Here is a 25,323-nt window from a genome sequence, read left to right as displayed (position 1 = left end):
TGAAGCCAAAGAACTTATATTCATAGCCCATGGACATGAACTAAGGGGCGGTGGGATTGCTGGAGGGAAGGTGGGTACTGGGCAGAGGGGAGCAAAGGGGAAAAAATTGGGACTGCTGTAACAAAATAATAAAATATACTTAAAAAAAAAAAGAAAAAAAGAAAATTCCACAACTTCAAAGGATAAACTTTGTACCCAAGCTCATGTAGGAATGTGATGGCCACATGGCTTCTGCAACAATTACTGATGTCCAAGAAGCTTTTAAAATAATTTCCTTCATGGAAGGTAATTGTAGCTACACAATGAAACCTCAAGAACGTTGCAATGTCCTGCACAAATGCATTGGGATGAGCAGTCTGGCATGAAAAAGAAGTCTTAGGTCAATTGTGTCAAAGCCTTGACACACACCACAGTGCTTCCAGAAATCTCCACATCCAATGACAAGTTACAGGGGGTCATGCTCACCTATTGACTTTGCATGCCTAACTCACAAGGGTAAGAGGTCACTTAAAAGCGCAAGGTATCCTACCTCTTACAGAAACAACCCGCCATGGAATGCGGGAACTCTGGTTTGACAAAGATCTACAAGGCACCAAAGGAAACAAAGGCAGGTGAGCTACATAGTTAACCATTTTTAAAGGTTTCTCTACCCTTAGTGTAGGGAAGAAGGTTTAAAAGAACCGTTCAGAAGACTTCAAATAAGATTTTCTACATTCACAAAATGAGAAATCATCATAGGAACTGTTAACCTTGTAAGGCATCATTAAAAAGTACTATTTTGATTGTTCTGAATGCTAACAAAATCTACCTTTAATGAATATAAAGGGGGCTCCAGGAACTGCATACCAAAGTAAAGTGTGTCCTGGGAAGTTAAATTTGCTGATCTCAAGTAAGTTTGGCATGACCTGGTAGTTATGCATACCTTATGACCTAACAATTCTAGAACTCTAAGGAACGTATTTTAAAAAAACTTAGATATTTGCACTAGTATCTAGGTTTAAGAATGCTTATTGCATTGTTCTTAGTATCCCCAAACTGGAACAACAAAATTCCCATCAATAGTAGAATGGGTACACTTATATTCATACAGTGGAATACTAGACAGCAATAACAATTACCTATAGATATACACAAATTCACCAGTAATGCAAAGCCACAAAATAACAATATGATCCCACTCATGAAAGTTCAAAAACAGGCAAGCAACACTATATTGTTCAGGCATGCATACCTAGGTGGTAAAGCTATAAGGAAAAGCAAGAAAGTCGGTCAGTCTAGGGAGGAAATTATGCTCAGAAGGAGATACAAGGTGTGGGTGAAACTCCTGAATTACCATCAATGTTATTTGCTTTTTTCTGGATGTTTTATTATTAATTATTGTATGCAATTTTCCGCATGTAATATCGCATAAAAATTTATTGGTAATCCTGCAGAGATTCACACCTCTAAAAATATGAGAGCTCGCAGATGATCCACCTCGTCATTACGGAAGAAGGCCAACACTTAGCAGCAGGACACTGGGAGGAGCAGGCCCTGGGAACTGTCAGATCCTCACGGATAGGTGAAGGGGGGCGCACTCTCTCCCCACTTTACGTAACCAAAGTTTGCAGAGGCTCGAGGCTCCACGAGACCCAAGAAGGCTGGCGGGCTCTCCTCACCGCCGGCCAAGCCCACTTAAAACCACCGAGACGACCGGCACTTCGGCCCTTCCACCGTCTCCGGGGAATTCTGGACCGGACCGGGCGACTCTGGGGCTGTGCCCGGACTTCCTTAAGGAAGACGGAGCCTGGGAGTCCGAGGCAGCGACTCCTCCGCTCCGTAAAGCCTCGGGAGCGCCGAGACCCCCGGACAGTGCCGCCCACGCCGGGCTCAGCTGGCAGCTCCGCAAGCCCGGACCCGGGTGGGTGTGGCCGGCCGCGGTGTGGCGGCCCGAAGGGGTGGGAAGGGGGCGCGTACCTCTCCACCGCAGAGGATACCTCGCCAATTCCGGGTGATTGAGGATAGAGATTATTTCCGGGGACTGCCCCCGCCTCCCCTCCTGGACAACCACTAGCTGTCTCTTTTCTACTTTGGAGTGCGAGCACAGGCGCACGCGCATAGCTGCGCTTCCGTGAGGACGCGCGTGGAGGACCCGCGCCGCCGCCAGGGTCCGGCGCGCGCGCACCGAGACACGCAGGGGCGGTGTCGGGGCGCGCGCGGCGGCGGCTGCGGGGAGGCGGGCCGGCCGGAGCGCGACTGCGCGCAGTGGCCCATCGGCCGCGTCTCGGGCCAGGGCTTGGGGCGGGGTCGCGGGGCTGCCGGGCGTGGCCGGAGGCGAGCTGAGCGGACGCGCGTCCTGAGTGAAAGGAAGGAGGGGCACCAGGGGTGACTGTGCGGGAGCCGCTGCCAGCGCCGGACCGGAGTAGGCGGCTCGGGCCGGAGGACAAGGTGGGCCAGAGGCCAGATCCTCTCCCCGGACTCTGCGACGTGGTCCCAGCCCGAGCGGCAGCGGTTTCTGGCGAGGTGGGGAGGCGCTGCCAAACCCCAGCAGGGGAAGATGTTCAACGTGGAGTCAGCGGAACGGGTGGAGCTGTGCGAGAGCCTTCTCACTTGGGTATGTGATGACCGGCGGGTCGGGGGAAGACCCCCTCCCCCAGACTGCCTTTCCGGGATCCCCCCAATGCTCGTCGCGGGGGGCGAGCGCCCAGGACAGCGGTGCCGTCACATCCGGGGCTTGAGGCGGGCGGAGCCGGGGAACGCCGGTGCGGGCCGTGTCTACACCAGCGGCCGGGCGGGAGTTGGCGGGGAGCTGCCGGGCGCGGGAGGTTCGGCCCAGGGTCTGAGGGAGACTTGCAGGGTTTGAGGTGTTGGCCCAGTGGAGGCTAATGATGGGGTGCAGGCGGCACTGTAATTAGGGTTGTTTGCAGCTCATGAGGCGCTGGCGCCTCACTCTCGCGCTCCCAGGGACACCGTAGCGTTGCTTCCCTCTGCCTCCGGGGCAGCCGATGGAGGCACTCGGGACCCCTGGTTACGACGCTCCTCGCCTTTGTTGTGTCGTTGTCGGGTGATAGAGCGCAGCTCCTTGAGGGCTGAGCCGGCCCACTAGAAAAATAAGTACTTTTAAAGGAGATGAGGAAAAATACATTAAGGCACCCAGAAACTGTTTAAAATGAGAGATGCACCTTAGCGATTAGAAAGCAAGCAGTGTGGAAATACTAAATAAAGGTAGTAAAGATAAAAACAAACCTAGAAAGTATTTGGGAATCAGCAGTAGAACTCGACATTTCAGGGGCAACGTTGTGGGATTCTAATGTTAAATTACTAAACGCTTATTAAAATCTTCACGTTTTAAAGTAAATATATTTTCGATTCTGTTGTCAACATTCGTGCCTTTAGCAGCCTCCTCAAGAGCTGGGCATAAAAACCTATGCGTTTCTTAAATTAGGGTGCCAGCTCCTGATGTGTGTGTGTGTGTGTGTGTGTACGTACATGTATGTGTGTACATGTATGTAGAGGTCTTCAGAACCACGGATAAACCTCGTGCTTCTTTCAGATGCATTCGTTTTATTGATTTCTAAAAATGTTAGCTATCATTTCTAGAGTAAAACACTAGTATATTTATGGAGGTGACTACCTCATTTGTATTAATGTTAAAGGTGAACACAAATGTCAAAGAAGTTCTTAGAGCGGTGCCTTGAGTTACAAGTTCAGATCCTGGAGGTGAGGCGTCACTGTCCTGTGGTGGGGCACTGGGGTGGAAAGGTCAGAGAAGCATTATTACCTTAGGTTGGTTGTAACAAGCATAATGAAAATAGTATGGGGTTTTTGTAATTTGGCTCATGTCATGAATCAAACTGTGTCTTCTAAAACAACACATACAGTGGCAGAGCTTGATAATATTCATTAACTTTTATATTAGGCCATTCGTGGGATTTCAGATTGTTTGCAATAATATTAACATGCAGCTTACAGCTGTAATGGGTTCCAGCTTCAGGCTGGGAGATGGGTTTCACTGCTGTATTTTAAGGAGAGAAAAACTGATAAGCTGCACAGTGTGGCCAAGGTTTGACTAGGCAGAGGAGAGATAAAGGAAAGAATTACCACATTCTTTGATACTGTGGAAGGGATAGGTTTGGCAGAGGTTGTCAACAGAAGATTAAGGATCTTAAGATGTGCGTTTTTGAGTCTGTACAAAGTAGAGCCTCCCTCCCTGCTAGAAAAAGAGGCAAGAGGGCAAAGATGAGGAAGCTAATTGAATTGGAAGTAGGGCTGCATTGTTTAAAGTCTAGAAAGAGGAGTCTGGGAAACAAAGAGGTGTATTTCAAAGCCATCTGCAAAAAGATAGCAGTGCAGTTATTTTGAGTGAGAAATGCTAATAAAAATGCTGGAGGAAGAACACAGGGAAATTTGAAGGGCTACTGACAGAAGCACACAAAGTCAGGGCATCTATTTAGAATCTGGTAAAATGTCAAAACAGGTAATCCAGGTTATCAGCTGTTGAGAGAGTTCAAGGAATATGGCATTGTAGAAAAGCCGCTTTGGAATGCCACTGGAAGGCTCATCAAGGACAATTTCTGGAGAAGATAAGGTTAGAAATTATCAGGGACAAAACTGGAGAACAGAGTTCCCACAAAGATGTACAAGCCTAAGATTTGGAAACATTTTAAAACATCATACATTGAAATGTTTCAAAACAAAGTTGAGTTTAAATTCTATGTTTGTTCTCTTTTAGTTTTCATTAAAAAAGCAAAATAAGTGTTTATGTGGAAAATGTTTGAGGTAGCTGAAAATGTACGTTCAGTCTCGTGACTCCCCTCATGTCTGGAGGCCAGATTAATGCTGAACAGAATTCTAAAATTAAATGGAAGGGGGAAACATACACAGTACACTCCAAAGAGAAGTCTCCCATTTAGGATGATTTGCTTTATTTTATATAAGCTTATAGCCAACTTGTTTGTGTGGTTTCTTTGCACATAGCAGGTTTAGAGGGTAACTGCAGTGCTCAGCAAAATTCAGACCGCTGTCAGTAACAGGAGATGCAAGAAATCAAAGTTTAGTCTGGGTGATTCAGTCATTGACCTGGCAGTCTTTGATGCTTCAAGAGCCTTCAAGTTTGGTTATTTAACATCATAATTATGATCCTGAATCTCAAAAGTTTTTATTAACTATATAGCATTTAGTTTGAGGTAAGAGATATATAGTATATTTTAGAAATTCTTCCGCTAGGACTAGTAAAACTAATAAAAGGCTCAGCACTTAAAGGAATGACTGTTAGTCTCCTATGTAGAATTCATCTCTTGAACATCTTCAGAGAGCTTACTAGCCCAAGAACTAACTGTTTCAAATTTTAGTTGAAAGAGGAATACTTATGAAAAGGCAAAGTATCCCTTCTTCCTACACCTGTCACCTTAGTTTTAGATAAACTGTCCTTCAGACCACACACACACACACACACACAAAAAAAAAAAGGAAAAAGAAAAAGTATCACCCTACCAATGTAAAACACCTTAAGCTTAAATTCCAAATCGAAGTTTATGCTTCAAGCAAGTTCATCTGGATGTGCTTGAAAATTTCCACTCTGCCTCCTCTCCCCACCCTGTGAGTCAAAAATGGATTCTTACCTGTTAGAAAAATCTGCTCTGCCTGTTACACCTGTCAGCCTAATTTCTTGAACTGTACATGAAAAGATTGCTCTTTCCTAGGTTATAGAGACTGAAAAACCAGAAAAAATCTGGGGTGTTACCAGTTAATGGCAAGAAACTAAGTGGAAAAAAATTATTGTCACATAAGCTCAGTACATTTCTTCTGAGAAACCTAGTCACATTAACATATCCTTATAATTTCCATACTACTTATTTAGCAGCCTATAAAATGAACACTAGTGTGGAAAATTAGGGAGGGTATAGTTTTTATGATGGTATCTTCCTGTTTCCATTCTGTTAACAATTTTTGTCCTCCTATGGATAAATAAAGAAATCAGAAGTACAAAAGTTAAAGCACATTTTTTAAGCTTAAATTTTTTTTTATTCTATTACAGTTGTCCCAATTTTCCCCCGCTGTTCTCCCCTGCCCCGCCCACTCCCCTCCACCTTCCCACAGTCAATTGCTCACCCTGTTGTCCACGTCCACGGATCATTAATACCTGTTCCTTAACTAGATCCTTACTCTTCTTTCCCCACGTATCCACCTTCCCCTTCCCCTCTGGTCACTGTTAGTCTGTTCCTTGTTTCCATGACAGATGGTGGGTATAACACGGTAGTTAATAGTGTAAGTTCGAAATTAGACCACCTGGGTTCAATTCTGATTTTTATTTCATACTGTGGGTGACTTTGGACAAGTAATTTCACCTCTGCATTTTGATTGCATTCAATTTAGAACTAAGAAGGGGTTCATACACTTCAGTATTGCTCGACAACATTGGCGGGCTCGTTAAAATACTGAATGCTAGGCCCCGTGTTCAGAGTTTGTAATTAAGTATCTGATATTCTGCATTTTTAACAAGTGTCTAGGTGATGCTATTGTTAGTGGCCTGGGGACACCATACTTTGAGAAGCACTACTCTACTCAAGGGTTTATTAACCTTAGCATTAACATTTTGGGCCAGATAATTCTTTGTTGTAGGCCCTGCCTGTGCATTATAGGACATTTAGTAGTAGCATTTCTGGCTTCTGTCTGCTTGATACTATTAGCACCCACTTAGTTGTTACAACCAAAAACGTCTCGTAGGCAGTAAAATTGCCTCTGGTTGAGGATCACTGCTCCAGAGTTACTAATTCCAGGTGATCTCATGCTGTATTCCTCTCATGCTTTTGTGGGGGAGGTTGGATAGGGTTAAAATGGCTTCTTGAAATTAAAAAAAGGGTTATGCCTTAATGCAGTTAGGTGCAGTTATCTTTAAGTTTTATTGTAATGCTATCCTGAAATATTTTGTAGATGTATAATCCAATCAATAAAAAAGTATATGAAAACAGATGGTCACCTGTTAGTCCCAGTATTTCTAAGGTCACTGCAAGGTGAGCAACAGCAAGAATTCATTTAATGATGGTACTGATTCTCAACAGAATCAGTGTGGTCTTTATACAGGGGTGGGCAAAAGTAGGTTTGCAGTTGTTTACATGGCAAATAATACAATAATTAATAAATAATAATACAAGCATAAGCTTTTGCATACTCACAACTGTAAACCTGCTTTTGCTTACCCCCGTACAAGCTAGATTGCATGGCCTCACTCTCCTGTTCGCTCCCCATTGCTCTTAGGATAAAGTCCTAATGTCGCTTATGAGGTTTTGCACAATAATACTTTCTCTTTAAACCTTTCACCATTTTACTCATTTTTTCTGTTCCAACTCTTCTTCCAGTTTCCGCCCTCTCCCCCAATCCATACCAAACTGCTTTTCATTCCTAGGTTGTATCCCATTCTTACTTCTAATCTTTGTGCTTGCTGTTTACGTTTCCTATGATACTCTTTCATTTTACTAACCTATAAACTGTGCGAGGGCATGGCCTGCATTTGTCTCTCCTCAGTGATTTATTTCCTTCTAAGTCCTGGTTGCACTGCTGGGTATAATCATTCCTGGCTCAGATGTATTATCTTACTCATGGAATTTAATTTGTTCTGTTTTTCAGCCACATCATGTTGACAGTACAAAGTTAGTTCTAATTCAGAATACATTTAAAATCAAAGTGAGTTAAATATCTAAACTAGCCGTAGTGCGACTTCTCCATTTGTATAGATATTTTTGGCTCTGAATAAAAGAAATCTCAAGCTAGCCAGACTTAAACAAGAGATTTATCTTACATAACAGGAAGCTTCGAGGTTTTTAAATTTAGTGGCTCAAGTTTGGCCTCCAGAACTTAGTTTTCTATACCTGTTCTCTGCATTCCACTGCATTGGCCTCATCCTGAGACGGATTCCCTTAATAGTCATCAAGTGACTGCTAGTGGCAATTGAGGCAACATATTTATTCACTTCAAGAGGAGGTTGGCTCTTCTTTCCCAGAAGTTCAAGTGAGCATTTCCTTGCATCTCCTTGGTCCAGGTTGTCTTTGCCCTGTGCATCCCTGAAGCAGTCATTGATAAATGGGGTGAAGGTACCATGACTGTCTTATGTTGATCATCTGTGAATAGAATGGATGCTGAAAAGTCACCCAGTGTCCTTTACAATTTCTCTTTTGCTAAAGGGAAAAAAATTACAATAACCTGCAGGAAATTTCCCATAAGGGAAAATATTTCCAATTCCTCTGCCTTTTAAAATTTATTACAACTCCCAAGATGTGGTACTCAAAAAAGAAGCCTAAGGAATCTTCTGTATGGTTAACCATGGAATCTTTTTTCCCTTCAGATCCAGACATTTAATGTGGATGCACCATGCCAGACTGTGGAAGATTTAACGAATGGGGTTGTGATGGCCCAGGTTCTTCAAAAAATGTAAGAGTAAATTGCTTTATTTATTGTATGTCCTTATACATGAATATTTGAGTAGATTAAAAACATGGGCAAAAAACAAAGTGCTTGTATGAGTTGTATGTTGCACATAATATAAGAACTGTAAGCAGGAGTGGTAATTTGGATGGCATGTACTTGTTCAGGTACAGATTGACTGGTTACAAGTTTTATTAGGGCTATATAGTTATAATACTCCAGTGGTTTTAGCAGGATTATTTGTTCTTATGTTTTTCAGCCTAAGCTTGGCAGAAATTTTCATGTTAGTCGCCAGATTTTGCCATTGTAGAACAATCTAGGAGGCTTACTCCTAGTAATAATGCTGAAAGGTAACAGTGAATTCTTCTCTAAGCACCCATATAAACTAATTGACAACCATCCTTCTATGCTCTGTATCCCTTTTAACAGTTTGTATTCTTTACAAAGTATGTTAATACTATTTTATATACCATATATTTGCTTATTTGTTGATTTGCTGCTCCCCCCATACACACAGGTGCATGCGCACAGTAATCTGCACATGGAGGCAGGATATTTTTTTGTTTATTGTAGTGTCCTAGCACCTAGGGCAGTGCCTGGTTGAACCGTATGAAAATGACCCTTTTTTGTAGATCAAAAATGGTCGAATACTAGCAATTTCTTTTTTTTAAGATTTTTAAAATTTTATTTACTTAATTTTTTTAGAGAGAGGGAAAGGAAGGAGAAAGAGAGGGAGAGAAACATCGATGTGTGAGAGAGACATCGATCAGTAGCCTTTTTGGACACCCCCAGCCAGGGACCCGGCCTGCAATCCAGGCGTGAGCCCTGACTGGAAATCGAATTGGCGACCTTTCAGCTTGGGGGACGAGCCACACCAGTCAGGACAACAATTTCTTGTGGTTTAATCTGCAGCATGGGTGCTCATGTTTACTGAATGACTTAGGGAATGAAATATTTATTTGGGATATATAAAACATACCTGATTTTTTCCTTCTAAGGATTTTGAAAACATAATAGTTATATGACTGTTCAACTTTTGACCCGGGGATTTTTTTCAAATAAAGGATTCCCTGTGAATTTAAGAATTCATTGGGTTTTATGCAATTTGGGGGATACTTTTCTCTTCTGAAGCCCTGAGCACTTGTTAGCCTGATGATATTAAAAGATTTGCATATGACTAGCTAGGATTTCCTGCGGTCCTGTTGAGAATCAGTGTCATCATTAAATGAATTCTTGCTGTTGCTCACCTTACAGTAAGCTAGATACAGTTGCTCATCTGAGAAGCAGCTCAAGTGCCTACATTTCAGAGAATCTGTGTGCCTTTAGCATTGGAGACTCATGCTTATAAACTATAGCTTGCTATTGCTGTCTTCTGTAACTAGCATGGCACATCTTTCCAAATATACAGGCACACAGACTTTTTGATAGAGCTCAAGAAGGCTCATTAGAAACCTGACCAGAGTGATATGATTTTCATGGTCGCCTCTGTGTGGTGTCCTTATAACTTTTAGCCTTTGAATGATCAAGAGAGTTTCACTGAAGTTCTTAATGAAAATTATCTGTGAACATGTGGACATAGCTAAGTGAGCCTACCAGGTCTGTGTCAGTAAATGAATTTGTTGCTTAAATTAGTTCAGGTAGGAGTTCTCTCACTTGCAGAAACCAGAAGAAAGGCTGTATTGATTTACCAAATGAAGATCTAAGAAACCATTATGTTCTACAGAATGGTTATTTTAATTTACTAAAGTTTTGTGGACATATTTCTCATAAATATTTAGATTTTTAACTTCTTCCCCCCAAATGCCTTCCTTTTTCCCTTTTGTTGAAATATAATACATATAGAAAAGCATACTTAGAAAGTGTTTGTATACCTGTGTATATGTTGTATATATATGTATACATGCATGCATGTAACCACCACCCAGATTGAAATATATATTTCTAGCCCCAAGATTCACTCCCTGTCCCTCCCTAATCAATACCCTTTGCCCCAAAGATGATTGTTACTTCTACATCATTAGTTTTTCCTGTTCTTGAATACCTTATAAATTAAATCATACCGTGTATACTCTTTTTATTTCTTTTTTCACTCAATATAATGTCTGCGAGATTCATTCATATTGGTGCATATCTATTTTATTTTCTATTTTTTATCTATTTTTTATTTTATTATCGTTCAATTACAGTTGTCCCAATTGCATATCATCTATTTTAAATAATTGTATAATATAGATTTCTCAGCAAAGGGAAGAGCATATGGAGAGGCCTTGTAGGCTGATGGTATATGGTGAACGCTATGATAGAAAGAAAGTGGGTTTGAGTGGCTAGAGCAGAGAGGGGGGCCTGGTACAAAATGAGGATCAAAAGGTAGGTGGAGCCAGACCATGTAGGACTGACTGTGTCTTGATTTGAAAAGCCATGAGAAACATTTGAGGGGCTTTATTTTGGGGGAGGGGTTAACGTAGATTTATATTTTTAAAATATTCTGGCTATAAATATAAAATGAATTGGAAAAGACCATAATGACGACAGATGATCAATTAGAAAGAAATTTGTAACAACTGAGAAGGGAAATGATGGTACTTTGGGCTAGGAGATGGTGAAGGAGGTCAAGATAAGTTTGGATGAAAAGGCTCTGGAGGTAGATAGTGGTTATGGTTTCACAACAATGTGGATGTACTTAATGCTACTGAACTTGAAAGTGGTTTAAATGATGAATTTTACTACAAAAAATTATGACAAGTTCCCACATATATCCTGCCCCACCACACACATAACATCCCCAACAGAGTGTTACATGTGTTAAAACTGACAAACTCTCATTGACACATTATCACCCAAATTCCCTTTAGATTTCATTCTGTGTTTTACATTTGTGGGGTGTTTTTTTTAGTATATTTTATTATGTTATTAACAGTGGTCCCATTTTTTTTTTCCCTTTGCTCCCCTCCACCTAGTATCCCCCTTCCCTCCAGCAATCCCACCCCCCTCAGTTCATGTCCATGGGTCATGCATATAAGTTCTTTGGCTTCACCCTTTCCTATATTATTCTTAAATTCCCCCTGTCTATTTTGTACCTACCAATTATGGTTCTTGATCCCTGCACCTTTTCTCCATTTTTCCCCTTTCCCCCTCCCAGCTGATAACTCTCCAAATGATCCCCATACCTATGATTCTGGTTTGCTTAGTTGGATTTTGTTTTTATTTTTTAGATTCAGTTGTTGATAGTGGTGAGTTTGTTGTCATTTTAATGTTCACAATTTTGATCTTCTTTTTTTTAAGTCCCTTTGACATTTCATATAATAATGTCTTGGTGATGATAAACTCCTTTAGCTTTACTTTGTCCAGGAAGCTGTTTATCTGCCCTTCCATTCTAAATGATAGCTTTGCTGGATAGAGTAATCTTAGTTGTGAGTCCTTCCTTTCCATCACCTTGAGTACTGCCTGCAAAGTTTCTTTTGAGAAATCAGCTGATAGTCATATAGGCACCCCTTTGTAGGCAACTCTCTGCTTTTCTCTTGTTGCTTTTAAGATTCTCTCTTTATCTTTAACCTTTGGCATTTTAATTATGATGTGTCTTGGTGTGGTCCTCTTTGGGTCTAGCTTGATTGAGACTCTGTGCTTCCTGGACTTGTATGTCTATTTCCTTTACCAAATTTGGGGAGTTGTTCTTCATATTTTCTCACATAAGCTTTCAATTTCTTGCTCTTCCTCTTCTCCTTCTGGCACACCTGTGGTTCGGATATCGGCACATTTAAAGTTGTCCCAGAGGTTCCCAAGCCTCTCCTCATATTTTTCAGTTCTTGTTTCTTCATTCTGTACTGGTTCATTTGTTTTTTCTTCCTTATGTTCCAAATTATTGATTTGAAGCCTGGTTTTCTTCCCTTCACCATTGGTTTGGTGTGGATTTTCCTTCGTTTCATTCAGCATAGCCTTCACTTCTTCTCATAAGCCGTACTCAAGCATATCTGTCAAGCCTGGGAGCATCTTTATCACCAATGTTTGGAATTCTGCATCTGTTAGGTTGGCTGTCTCCTCATTTCTTAGGTTGGCTGTCTCCTCGGCGCTTAGTTCTCCCACTGGAACGTTGATCCGTTCCCTCTTTTGGGCCATATTTCTCTGTCTCCTCATCTTGACAGGCTCCTGTGTTTGTTTGCCTGTGTGTCTTAGGTAGAGTTATCACTCCTGTTATGTTGTAAGGGGCAGAGCCTTAGGGATTCGTCAGTACAGGGTGACCTGTTTCACCACATTGTGGCACTGTATGTGGCGGAGGGGTCTGAGAGGGAACAATGCCACTTGCCCAGCACTTTCCCCTTTTCCAGGCACTTCTCCCACCTTCTGTATGGGACTGGCGCCCCTCTAGCTATTGCCTTGGCCATCGTTCCCAGAGTGGGTGAGTCTGTGGACATTCTAGGACTGTGGGGACCCTTCAAACAAGCAGACTCTACTGAGACACCGGCAGTTTCTTCCTCTGCCCCAACCCCCACTGATTTGCACAGTCAGAAGCAATGAGGCTTGATTTTCCCCGGTGCTGGGGCTGTGAGCTGCACAGTTTGATGTGTAGCTGGGAAATGCTCCCCAGGTGTCCCTCCTGACTTTTTAAAATGGGTAACCGTGCTTTCGGCTGGCCTGCCGCCGCCGCCACCACCACCACATTGTGTCCACTCCACCCCAGCTCCGCCCTCCTTCCTGTCTGGATGAGTATTTCTTCTTTATATCTTTGTTTGTTGAACTTCCATGCAGCTCAATTTTCTGGAACTTCTGGTTGTCTCTAGTTTTGAGGTAGTTGTATTCCTTCTTAGTTGTGGAAGGAGACGACTGTGTCTATCTAGGCCTCCATCTTGGCCAGAACCATTTTGTGGGTTTTGACAAATATATAATGACATGTATTCACTATTATAGTATGTTAGAGATTAGTTTTACTATCCTAAAAATTGCCTTTGCTCCACCTAGTCATCGTTTCCTCCCCAATTCCTTGCCAGTCACTAAATCACTGATCTTTTCACTGTCTCCATAGTTTTGCCTTTTCCAGAATGTTATGTAGTTGGAATTATACAGTAGATATAGCCTTTATCAGTTTGGCTTTGTTTAACAAAAATTTTAATTTCCACGGCTGAAAGTTTTATTTTTATTTGTATTTTTATTGTATTTTTTTGTTTATCATTTTTATACCCCTGATACCCTTTCCACCTCAACTTCCCCCCTTTCCCCACAACCACCACACTATTGTCTATGCCCATGAGTTCTTTTTCTTTTTGTTTGATCCCTTCACCACCACCCCTGAGGGGGATGCTGTCATCCTGCTCTCTATCTATGAGTCTGTTTCTGTCTTGCTTGTTAGTTCAGTATATTCATTAGCTTCCACACATGAGTGAAATCATATAGTACTTGTCTTTCTCTGCCTGTCTTATTTCACTTAGCATAGTGTTCTTCAGGTCCATTCATACTGTCGCAAAGGGTAAAAATTTCTTTTTTTACGGCCGAGTAGTAGTTGATTGTGTAAATGTCCCATAGTTGTTTTATCCACTCATCTATTGATGGACACTTGGGCTGCTTCCAAATCATGGCTATTATAAATAATGCTGCAGTGAACATAAGGTTTTGTATACATTCTTTTGACTTACTGTTTTGGGTTTCTTTGGATAAATTCCCAGAACTGGAATTACTGGGTCATAAGGCAATTCCATTTTTAACTTAAAAAAATTATTTTATTTTTTATTTTCTTAAATTGTTATTCTATTACAGTTTTCCTATTTTCCCCTGTTCCTCTCCCCTGTCCCGCCCACCCCAACTTCTTCCACGGTCAATCAGTCCCTGCTCTGTTGTTTATGTCCATGGGTCATTTATACTAGTTCCTTGACTAACCCCTTTCCCTTAGAAATATGGAATGCTTCACGAATTTTTGTGTCATCCTTGCTCAGGGGCCATGCTAATCTTCTCTGTATTGTTCCAATTTTAGTGTATGTGCTGCCGAAGTGAGCCCCCATTTTTAATTTTTTGAGGTAACTCCTTACTGCTTTACACTTTGGCTGCACCAGTCTGCATTCCCACCAACAGTGCAGAAGGGTCCCCTTTCTCTACATCCTCACCAGCACTTGTCGTTGGTTGATTTATTGATGATAGCCATTCTGGCAAATGTGAGGCGGTATTTTTTTTTAAAGAAAGGGTTTATTGCTAGCGAAAAGGAAGGCCAGTTATGGGGCATGCATCTGAACCACTAAGCAGCATGGCTGGGTAGAAGAGACAGCATATTCCTTGTCCCAGAGTTTTGTGAGCATTTTTATACATCAAGGAGTTGGGAGGAAGATGTAAGATGTTCTGAAGAATTTACGTTAGCCGTAGTAGACAAGGGGAATGGGAGAAGCTGAAGCAGGGCTAGTTCAGCAGAATCAATAAAGCTCATGTGTAAAGGAAGAAGTGGAGGCTCCTGGGTTTTGACAACATCTGGCTAGTCTCCCTTTTTAGAAATAGCCACCTGGTGGTGATTGCTGGGAGGAGAGGCATATAAGGGGTCTAAATGGTCATGAAAAGAAAATAGGATAAAGATTAAACTAAAAAAAAGAAAGAAAGAAAGGAAAAGAAATAGCCACCTGGAAGTTCATTTAATAATTCCAACACACACGAAGGAGTGTGAGCAGTCTTTTCTTGATTTTGCACTGCAGTTGTTACCTGATTAACCCCTTTTTGTCTTTTCCTTCCACCCTGGCCTTCTGTAATTTAATTTAGGACATTCAGATTCTCTTTGTGAGCTTCTTTTTCACTTGGCAATATTGCATTTAATGTTCTTCCCTTTGCTTTCATGGCTTGATAGCTCATTTCTTTTAGCACTTCCCACCCTCCTTTTTTCCCCACAGCATTATTGAGATGAAATTGACATACATTAAAGCGCACATTTTTAAAGTATAGAATTTGATACATTTCACTACAGCCAAGATACCGAACATATAAATCACTTCAAAAAGTCTCTCAATCCCTCTTTCCTGCCACCCTTTTCCCATCTCCAGACAACCAGATTTGCTTTCTTTCACTGTAGATTCATTTGTGTTTTCAAGAAAGTTTTGTCAATGGACAATATATTTTCTTATTTTTTTGAGAGAAGGGATGTGGCTTTTTTTTATGCAGCACAATTATTTTGGGATCTGTTCCTGTTCTGCCTGTATTTATAGTTTGTGCATATTGCATTGTGTGGCTGTTGCATGAACTAGCCATGTATTCATCTGCTGATGAACATCTGGGTTATTTTAGTTTTGGCCTATTATAAATAAAGCTGCTATGAACATCAGTATATAAATCTTGATTGGTGTAGACATATGCTTCTATTTCGCTTGGGTATAGCTAACTCTCCAGTAAACATTTAATGGCAAGGAACCAAACTTTTTTTTATGTAATTAAAAGATTATTATAAAATAGATGTAAGAAACAAAATATCTATAAAAATACTAAGGTTTACTAATAGAAATGCCATATTAAGGAATGGAATCCAAATACAGTGTTTGTTTTGGACCCAATCTTAATTTGGGGGAGTCTAATAAGAACACTACAGTGCTTAAATAATTTTAGCAGTAGAAATAAAGTTTATTTATTTTATTTTCTATGAAGGCAGTTGATTGTAGGCAGACAATATATTTCTGGAATTAAGGATTAAAATAAGTGGATTTGTCCTTTAGCTTAAGCTGTGACTGATACATAAGTTACAGCCAAATATGATGTTACTGGAAAAATCTAAGGAAATGGTTTTGTAAGTTTCTTAGTTTGTTTATTGGTTGGTTGGTTTGTTTCTTTCAGCAGGAGTCAGGACATAGTAAGCTATCTTTAGTTTCTTACTCATGAAGAACACTCCCAGTAAGATTATCAGTTGTTATTTCCATATCTGTGCAGAACTGCAATCTAATGAGATTTTGGAGAAAATTATTTTTATGTTGTTTTATTGGAGCATGAGAACATCAATTAAGGGCTACTTAGAAAACATCACTGAAATTATAACTACTGGTACTTATCCAAACAGAGTTATAGCTAGATTTCTGCTTAGTGAGTCAAACTTTATCACTAGGAAAAGTCACACTTGTAAGAAGGCTGTAGACATCTATTCTTGCTATATTCTGCCCAAGTAGTAGATTGAGAGCTTATTAAGTGAACATGCTATCACCTTCCAAATGTATTTCAGTCTACAAATATTTATAGAGGACATGAGGTATTGGGCAACAAATGGGAACATAGACATTCTGTGGGGTTGAACAAATACTTTCTTAGAGTAGTCGTTTCAAAACCTTTGAAATGAGCATATGCTGAGCTAAAAAAAAAGTTTTGTGTGTGTGTGTGTGTGTGTTTTTTCCTTTCTAATGTTTATACATTTTAGGAGATTTTCCTAAGAGAAATAACCATAAGCATATTCAAGTTCTGTGGTTGTTTCAGTTTGTCCACACCAATGTTATGTTAGATTTTAAGCCTTTGCAAACAGAAACGGTGTCCAACTTTGTCGATATCTGAGGAAATAGATTCTCAGGTTATATTTTTTAAAATTGACATTTTAGAAACAGCATTGGTGATGTTTGAAGTACTAAATGATGGAGGTTGTTGAAATATTAACTGAAAACTTGATTTTAACCTTAATATATTTCTTTTGTCTAGTTAAAATTATGTCTTTAACATTTTCAGATATTAGTGTGGTGACTCTAAGTTATGTTAATTCCAAGTTAGCATATTTATCTGTAGTTTGTTTTTAAAACATATTAACTATGTTACTTTTCATTTTTTAGTTTTCTCATAAAATGCATATGTATTTTAATGAGCTATTAACAAATTGATTTTAGAAAAATTACTTGTATCTGGTCTCATGTACTGAGTTTATTCAGTGGCTGATATTCGGCAAATTCATTTTATGTTGCAATTAAGTGATAATACGGGATAGATTTCAGTTTTCTTGGTTTCCTTTTTTATTTTTGCTTGATAGCTACATGACCTTAATATACTAGCTTTTTCTTACTTGTAGAGATCCTGTGTATTTTGACGAAAATTGGCTAAACAGAATAAAAACTGAAGTGGGAGATAATTGGAGGCTAAAGGTATTATCTTTTTATTTTTCTATCTGTAAATTAAGCTTTTACTAGTGTGTATATAGTCTTTGTTGATTTTTTTATCAAATATGTCCAGTGAGCTTTAGAAACTTAGATACTCTGTAGTGAAATCATCTAGAATTGAAGACTGGAGGTAATCTGCAATTGCTCACCAACATATAAAGTAAATTAGGAAAGCATAGTGACTGAGGACAGGGCCTCTAGGGCCGGAGTACCTTTGTCTATATCACAACTTTGCCATTTACTGTCTGTGGGAAAGCCTTTTAACCTTTCTGTGCCTTGGTTTCCCCGTTTGTGAAACAAGGATTGTAATAGGATCCCCCTTATAGAAATAAATTACTTAATGTATATAATGTACCTAGTATAGTTCATGGTTTTTTTTAACCTTATGACTCTTAAATATTTACTTTGGTGCTCAACTGAAGAAAGAGCAGTCTTTTCTGACAGTGGAAGAACTTGGAGACATATGTTGTAAGTTACTTTAAGAGATTTCCAAGGATAATTTTTACTTAAAGCTTTTAACCTTAGAACTTAATCTCTATATAAGATGCAACTCCACTTTTCTAGGGAAAACAGCACTGAACTCAAGTCTTCATTAAGGATGGTACACTTTTTCTTTAGCTGCAGAAAATCTGAATAACCTTACTGTTAAGTCTTACTCAATTACCCTCCAATTTTTGTCAGTGGTCATGACATTAAAAATTTAACATTATTGGAAACTTAACTTGTTACATAAATATCTTAAATGAAATAAATGAGGTCATTGAGAGCCCTTTTTTGGTGATGTTAATTCCAACATGCTGTTGAATTTTATTTTCTATATTTACTTATAGTTAACCGATTTGATAAATTGATTTAGAAATTTTTGTTAAACTATTTTGATCTGTATTTGCCTTTTACCCAGTTATTTCCTCTCTTTAAACAGATAAGCAATCTAAAGAAAATTTTAAAAGGAATATTGGATTATAATCATGAGGTAAGGACTTTTTTTCTCATTCTGCTTGGAAATTACTATCGGATAGTTTAATCTTATAATATTTTACAATAGTTTCAAGTAAAGGAAAAATTACATAAAGATTAATAATCAGTTTATCTTCTGTTGTATAGGATGTTGGTTCAAACAACCATTTATTAGATGGTTACTAGATAAATAGCTTTCACTATAATATGGATAGTTTGTAGATAAATACTAATTTATGTTAAACTTTACTTTCTGTATCTATTAATTTTCTCCTTACTTTCCTTACTTGTGAATATAGTTTAGAGTCCATGCATTATTATAATCAACTCCCTTACCTACTTCCATTTTATTTCTTAGCAAACCCCCATCCCTTGATTAACCCAATTTTTTTCTGAGTCTGTATCAGAACAGTCAAGACATTGCTGGGGGAAAAATCAGGCGGTGGAACTAGCTTTACTTTAAATTTCTAGTGGACACAACACAGCCTAGAAATCTGATCTCCTTACTGTTTTTTACCCCACAGGCTTAACCTGCATTTATACTTGCATTTATATATATATATATATATCATCTACCTTCATCATCTTAGTATGTAACCCAGCTCTCAACCCTACAGCTCAAGCCCAAAACCTACAAATTGTCCTTTTGTCCTTTCCTTCTTTTGCTATCATCAGCAAGACCCATAGTTAAACCTCCAAATTATAGCTTCCTTCATCTCTATTGCCACCACTGTATACCAAGCCATCATTATTAGCACTTGCTTAGATGACTAGAGTGGTCTAACTGGTGACCCTGATTTTATTCTTGCTCCTGTACAGTCTGTTCTCCACGGTAAAGCCAGGGTGATTTTTAAAAATATAAATTTGATTATGTCAGTCTCTCCCCAAAGTCTTCCATGGTTTCCTATTGCATTGAGAATCAGATCCTTCTTACACTGAGTCACCCGGTACTGCATGACCCCTCTGACTTCCTCCTACACTGCTCTCCCCTCACCCATTCACTAGAGCCACACTCATCCTGCTTCTGTGCTTTTTGGATCTCCATTTTTCAGCATAGGGTTAGCAGTCAGAGACCTACCCATTTGTCTGCATCAGAAGTCATTTCATTTGGGGGCCATGCAACTTCCCCATAAAGTAATCTTCCATTCTCCTTCCTGATATTGGCATTTTGCTATCAGCATTTTGTAGTCAAGTAGAGTGAGGATGGCTAGGAGGAATCTTACCATTAGGGACATGAACCTGTATTTCATCTCTGCTCTGTTTCTGGTGCCCCCTAGTTTAGAATCTCACTGGCTCTGCTTCTTCAGAGAATACACATCCAGTTTTTCTGGGGATGGTGGAGGGGTTAGTAGTACTACTCAGTTTCTTTGCTAAGTGTACATATGACATACCAGATTAGGGCCTAGCTTGAATCAAGGTAGTTATAACTTAGGTTTGTGGGAGGTAGAAACAAATTGGGAGTGAGATTGACATGACAGCTCTGTCCTTAGCAGTGAATTTCTGTTGCTGACAATGTAGTCTCTACCAAATACTTCATTTGTTCATATAAACAACTGCATGTAAATGCAATTCTAATCCTTTTATCTCCATTCAGATTTTAGGACAGCAAATTAATGACTTTACCCTTCCTGATGTGAACCTTATTGGGGAGCATTCTGATGCTGCAGAGCTCGGAAGGATGCTTCAGCTCATTTTAGGCTGTGCTGTGAACTGTGAACAAAAGCAAGGTAATTTATTTGAAGTTAGTGTATGCATTTAAAATAATAAGAAATGCCCTGGCCAGGTGGCTTAGTTGGTTAAAGCATCGTTTAGATACGCCAAGGTTGAAGGTTCAGTCCCCAGTCAGGGCAAATATAAGAATCAACCAATGAATGCATAAATAAGCGAACAACAAATCGATGTTCCCCCACCTTCCTTCCTCTCTCTCTAAAAATCAATAAAACAGTAAAATAATAAGAAAAATAATATATAGTAACATGTAAAATTTATAAGAATATATGTAATATATAACATATAAATGTGTATTTATAAATATATATTTAATAGTATATTAAAATGATGCATATTGTATATATTATTTATAAATCACCAGTACAAACAACATCTTTTAAAAGCTATTCTCAAAGAATGGCGTTTTCTCTGATTTTTTTGTTTTCAAGCTTAAAAGAGTTTTTACAAGTTAGAATAAATTTGATTATGATGATATTCTTTCCATTTCTGCAAGACTACATAATTCTTTAAGTAGATTATCTTTACACCAAATATAATGAAATTTACTCTTAATTGGGTAAGGTCCCCCTAAATTAATTAATTAATAGAGATAATAATGATAAACTGGATCAGTTCAGCTCTTAGGACTTATATTTTAGATTGCAAGTATGAAGGATTTATTTCACAAATATCTGCCGAAACACAGTGTCAGACAAAGCAGGCATGGCACCTGCCCTCCTGGAACTCGTACCTGAGTGGAGGTGGAGGGCAATACATAATGCCACACGGAACTCGGTAATTTGAGTAGTGGTGAGTGCTGTGAAGGTAAAATGTAATGGGGGACAGTTTAGGCTTGGGTCAGGGAAGTTATTTAAGCAAAGATATGGAGAATATGAGTTAAGAGTAATCTGAATAGTAGAAATTGAATGTCAGAAAGACCTAGGTTACCTCTGAGGGATTAAAAACAACAACAATAAATAGAGGATAGTGAGGAGGATAAAGGGAGATAAAGCAGGACAAAATTAGATAGGGACTATTCTAAATGATGATGACAGTATTTTACTTCTATTTAGATGACCTTTGAAGAAGATGGATTTTTTTTTTTAAAGCCCAAAGTTGTTTTTCTTCTTTGTCGCACCCCACCTCTGGTAATACAGATTTTTATTAATTTGCTTTCTGTGCTTTTTATAGTGTTCTACTTCTAATTTTAATAACAGTCAACATTGTTTTTTTTAAAGCTATGACTAGTTTTTATTGGTTTCTGATTCAGGAATTTTTTCTAACAATGTGTGTCTTTCTCTCTAGCTCCATTTCTTTTATATTTTAGCAGAAAATTTTAGCTCATTTATTTAGTTTAACTCAAAAATTAAAAGTTTTCTACATTTTGATTTTTGTATATTACTGAAATGTCTAACAATTTTTTATAAAAGATTAGAAGATTGTTATAAATAAGAAGATTGAAGACATTAAATATCTAAGGAGATGCTTCGATTTTAAAAGGTGGATGAAATGTTATTTAATGGGTTCATTGAATTCAGATAATAGCTTCTAATGTATTTATTCTGTAAGGAGAGTAATCAACTCTTGGGATTATCCTTGGTACATAAGGGTCCTTGGAAGGGTGTAGCTGTTTTGAGTTGGCTAATCACATTTATAAGACGGAAAGAGTAGGAAAAGACAAGAATGTTATCAATATTCATATTCCTGTGGAATAGAAGACAGTTATAATATTTATCAAGCTCCTCACACAGGTCAAGTGTTCTGTTTAAAACCTACTTTCAGTTTTCCCCCCTGAAATTATATACAAATGATGAAAACTTTGAACAGGATTTTAATATCTCAGGTATCTGTAGGTCATTCTCTGCTCTCTGGAACACAGTTGAGAGCTAAGAATTAAATTAAATGAATTTCTGAATTGTTAAGTATTTTCTTTGGCTGCAATTTATAATATTAATGTAAGGGTTACTGAAGTGACTCTCCCACTTACTACCTGGCCAGCATTGGACATGACAGCTTGTTTCTTCATCTACAAAATGAGCATCAAAACCTGATAGTCATAAGGAGTAAATGATACTGTTTATGTGTATTTGCTTTGTAATCTAGAAAGTGCTATACAAAAAAACAGGACTTTTTGTTCAGATGATTTTTCAGTTAGAAGTAAGGAACAATTGCCCAGAACATTGACTAAACACACATTTATCTTGGCTATCTGGCTTCCCGAACTGGAGCAAATAAGTGGTGGAAATTTCAAGAAGCAAAGACTAGTAGTAGAAAACACACTAATAAAAATATTTACTAGTGTCTCCTTTCTGCTTCGTACTCTAGTATATGCTAATGGAACAAAAATCACTTTACAGGTTAGGAAACTAAGACCCGTAAATAATACTATATGCCTTACCCAGGATTTTTGGCTTGTGAGAGACTAGGCAAGGACAAAAATGCATAACTCTTCCCCATTCAAACTTAATACTTCTTATACTAAACTGTGCTGTAAATTTTGGACCTAAAAGATAAGTTTTCAGGATCAACTCCCTGGCATAGCACACCCCATTCTTCAGCATCGCCTCATAGATCTACACCCAGTAATCATACATACTTGTATTTGGACTTTTACAATTTGTAAATTATTTTTTTATTTCTCAGAAATTGTACATTAATGTAGCTATCATCATCATCTATCATTTAGCATTTTACGGTGTTCGCGGGGAAGGGCCTTGACGTGGCAACACCGCTTCTTAACTAACGCTTCCCCTCTCACACCTTACTAATAACTTCCTCACCTCCCTGTTCTCACCGTTGTTTTCTTCGCTTCCAGTAGGCTGTCATTAAGTTTTCTTTCCCCATTATCAGTTCCACTGCTTCTTCTCTTCCATGTCCAGTCTTTTATTTTGAAGGTCGTTTAGTCATTCTAGCTGTACCATTTTCTCCAGTAACCTTGGGATTCTGTGTTTTGTACCTTTGAACAGAATATCCAAAATCAAGCCCTTTCATTTCAACACTTGTAGGGTGCTCCTCATTAACAAAGCAAGAAATTGGACTTAGATGAAAGGACTTTTTTTTTCTTTCACTTTTTCTTTTTTTTTCTTTTTTTGCTAAATAGTGGTTTTGATATTTCTACTTTTGGCCAAAGAACAATATCTGTCCTTTAAGTGTGTTGTGTATATTTATGCTTAACCATACATTTGATTGAGTATAAAGTGTCCCTAGGACAAATACTTCTTTAAAAACATGCTTTTGATGAACTGATAGCTTTGGCATTCAGAAACAGAATGTCATAATTTAATAATGCTGTCAAAATACTTTTGTTTTAAACAAGTTACCTGTCAAGCAAAGGATTATAGTTTGGCATTCCAAAGACATGAGTCTCTTGCCAAAAGGTCACTTTAACAGCTTCACAGTAAGATTCCTTCATATAATATTACTTGGAGTGCTGAGACAAGTTTTTGGTGTTTGTTTTTGGATGTATGGCAGGTGGAGGCTTAAATTTCCTAACTGCTTCTTATGAGACGTATTTACCATATTTGTTGGAATCCAGCTGACGTATTGATTTTTTTTATGTTTAATGTCAGTTTTGTCATCCATTGTTGGATTTGGAAATAATAGAAACTACTTCCGAGGCTTTTTTAGAAGGCAGTGGTGAGGGGAAGATTGATAAAGTAGGTGCTTGCGCTTATTAGAGGTGTGAATCATTAAAGTCCAGGGTCATCCAGTTTTTCTTTACCTATGGTATCTCTATCTTAAATCCATCTTAATTCTAAGCAGCTCTCAGGTCCATTAAGATTTTCCTTTTCCTACAGAAGAAAATATTAATGTCGGAATTATACACAATTCCATGCTTTTATGTCACATAAGAATAAAGCACAGACTTCAAAGTTTACTTAATGTGTAGCAAAGGTTAATGTGAAAGTAAGGTAATTTTTAGATTTTAAGAATAGGGATATGTAGTTTTATCCACCCTGGCTCTAGGCTTTACCATTTCATTGTTTTATATGAATCCTGCATTCCTGTGACCAGAAGCTCTAGCCTCAACTTTATAAGGAATAGTTGGGGATAGGTTTGGGTGATATGTTAAGGAAAGATAGATACTGTGATTTGCAGCCTTTACCTATGGTGCATATGTTCAGTAATATGAGAAATGCCTAGGAAGAATCAAAAGACTAGAAACTACTTATAAGAATTTATGAAGTGTAAGCCTTTACTCCTTTGACTATCTTTAACTTGAACAATGACATTCCAGATTGTTCTTGTTTCAGAGTACATCCAAGCCATTATGATGATGGAGGAATCTGTTCAACATGTTGTCATGACAGCCATTCAAGAGGTACGTTGGAGCTTTGTGCTTACAGTTTGTGAGAAACTAAAGGAACAAACATGAGTTTAAATAATAGAAGTAGAAGTTTTTAGAAAGAGAGTCTCCTCATTTAAAAGAAAATTTTCTTTAAATTTATGATATAGCTTGTCTCATTTTTATTAAAGAAAATCATACTCATTTAAATTTCTCATTTTTATTTAAATCTTAAACATTTACCTTGCAAGTATAGATATTCATAACTATTCATGATTTTTAAAAATGCCCTAATGAACTAGGACTTGTAGACTAAATCCTAAAGCCAGTATAAATAATTTCTGTCTTAAACCAACAATTTACTTCAGACTTAGAAAATGGGCCTTCAATTTCAACCAGACCCAAAGCAAATTTTTTTTTTTTTTTTTAATCCTTACTCCGGGACATTCTTTTTGATTTTTTAGAGAGAGGGGAACGGAGGGTGAGAGGCAGGGGAGAGAAACATCAATCCGTTGCCTCTTGTACCTGCCCCAACCAGGGACTGAACCTGAAACCTACGTATGTGCTTCTGACCGGGAATCAAACCCATTACCTTTCAGTTTACCGGTCAACACTCCAACCAACTGAGCCACAACGGCCAGGGCAAAGCAATTTCTGAATGATTATTTATATTGAAACTATAGGAGAGAAAAAAGATATTTTTCTTTTACCCTTCCAAGTTCTCCGCTGGGGCCTCTAATACAAAAGATGTGTTAACAAGAGAAAAACATACAAATGGACTTAATATAAGTTTTAAATGACAACGGAGTCTTTATAAGGAAATTAAGACTGAAGAAGTATTTAAACCTGAATGTTTTGATGCTGGGTTTGATGAAAAGTAGAGATTCGTTGAAA

General features: G+C 38.6%; 2 protein-coding genes and 1 non-coding gene across 5 annotated transcripts in view; 1 reads left to right on the top strand and 2 right to left on the bottom strand.

Annotated features, from left to right (window-relative positions):
• Positions 1-2,130, bottom strand: part of RNF170 (ring finger protein 170) — a 34,693-nt gene extending 32,563 nt beyond the window's left edge. For 2 of the 3 annotated variants that reach the window (XM_090258033.1, XM_090258039.1), the window contains exon 1: positions 1,957-2,130. The gene's annotated coding sequence lies outside the window, so the exon portion shown is untranslated. The other variant, XM_090258034.1, reaches the window with a different exon arrangement.
• Positions 2,131-2,267: 137 nt separating this feature from the next.
• HOOK3 (hook microtubule tethering protein 3) overlaps positions 2,268-25,323 on the top strand; it is a 73,077-nt gene continuing 50,021 nt past the window's right edge. Inside the window, exons 1-6 of the mRNA XM_090257970.1 lie at positions 2,268-2,593; positions 8,321-8,406; positions 17,390-17,462; positions 18,400-18,450; positions 20,029-20,161; positions 24,398-24,465. Coding sequence (XP_090114096.1) covers positions 2,537-2,593; positions 8,321-8,406; positions 17,390-17,462; positions 18,400-18,450; positions 20,029-20,161; positions 24,398-24,465 — 468 coding nt within the window. The 5' untranslated portion in view covers positions 2,268-2,536. The remainder of the gene's footprint in view (positions 2,594-8,320; positions 8,407-17,389; positions 17,463-18,399; positions 18,451-20,028; positions 20,162-24,397; positions 24,466-25,323) is intronic.
• On the bottom strand, positions 14,277-14,383 carry LOC149996392 (U6 spliceosomal RNA). The gene has a single exon (XR_016507573.1). It is a non-coding gene; the product is annotated as a U6 spliceosomal RNA (small nuclear RNA).

Source organism: Furipterus horrens, unplaced genomic scaffold (assembly GCF_987537825.1).
Source record: "Furipterus horrens unplaced genomic scaffold, mFurHor1.1.pri manual_scaffold_12, whole genome shotgun sequence".
Classification (NCBI taxonomy): domain Eukaryota; kingdom Metazoa; phylum Chordata; class Mammalia; order Chiroptera; family Furipteridae; genus Furipterus; species Furipterus horrens.
This window is presented reverse-complemented; position numbering and strand designations above follow the sequence as displayed.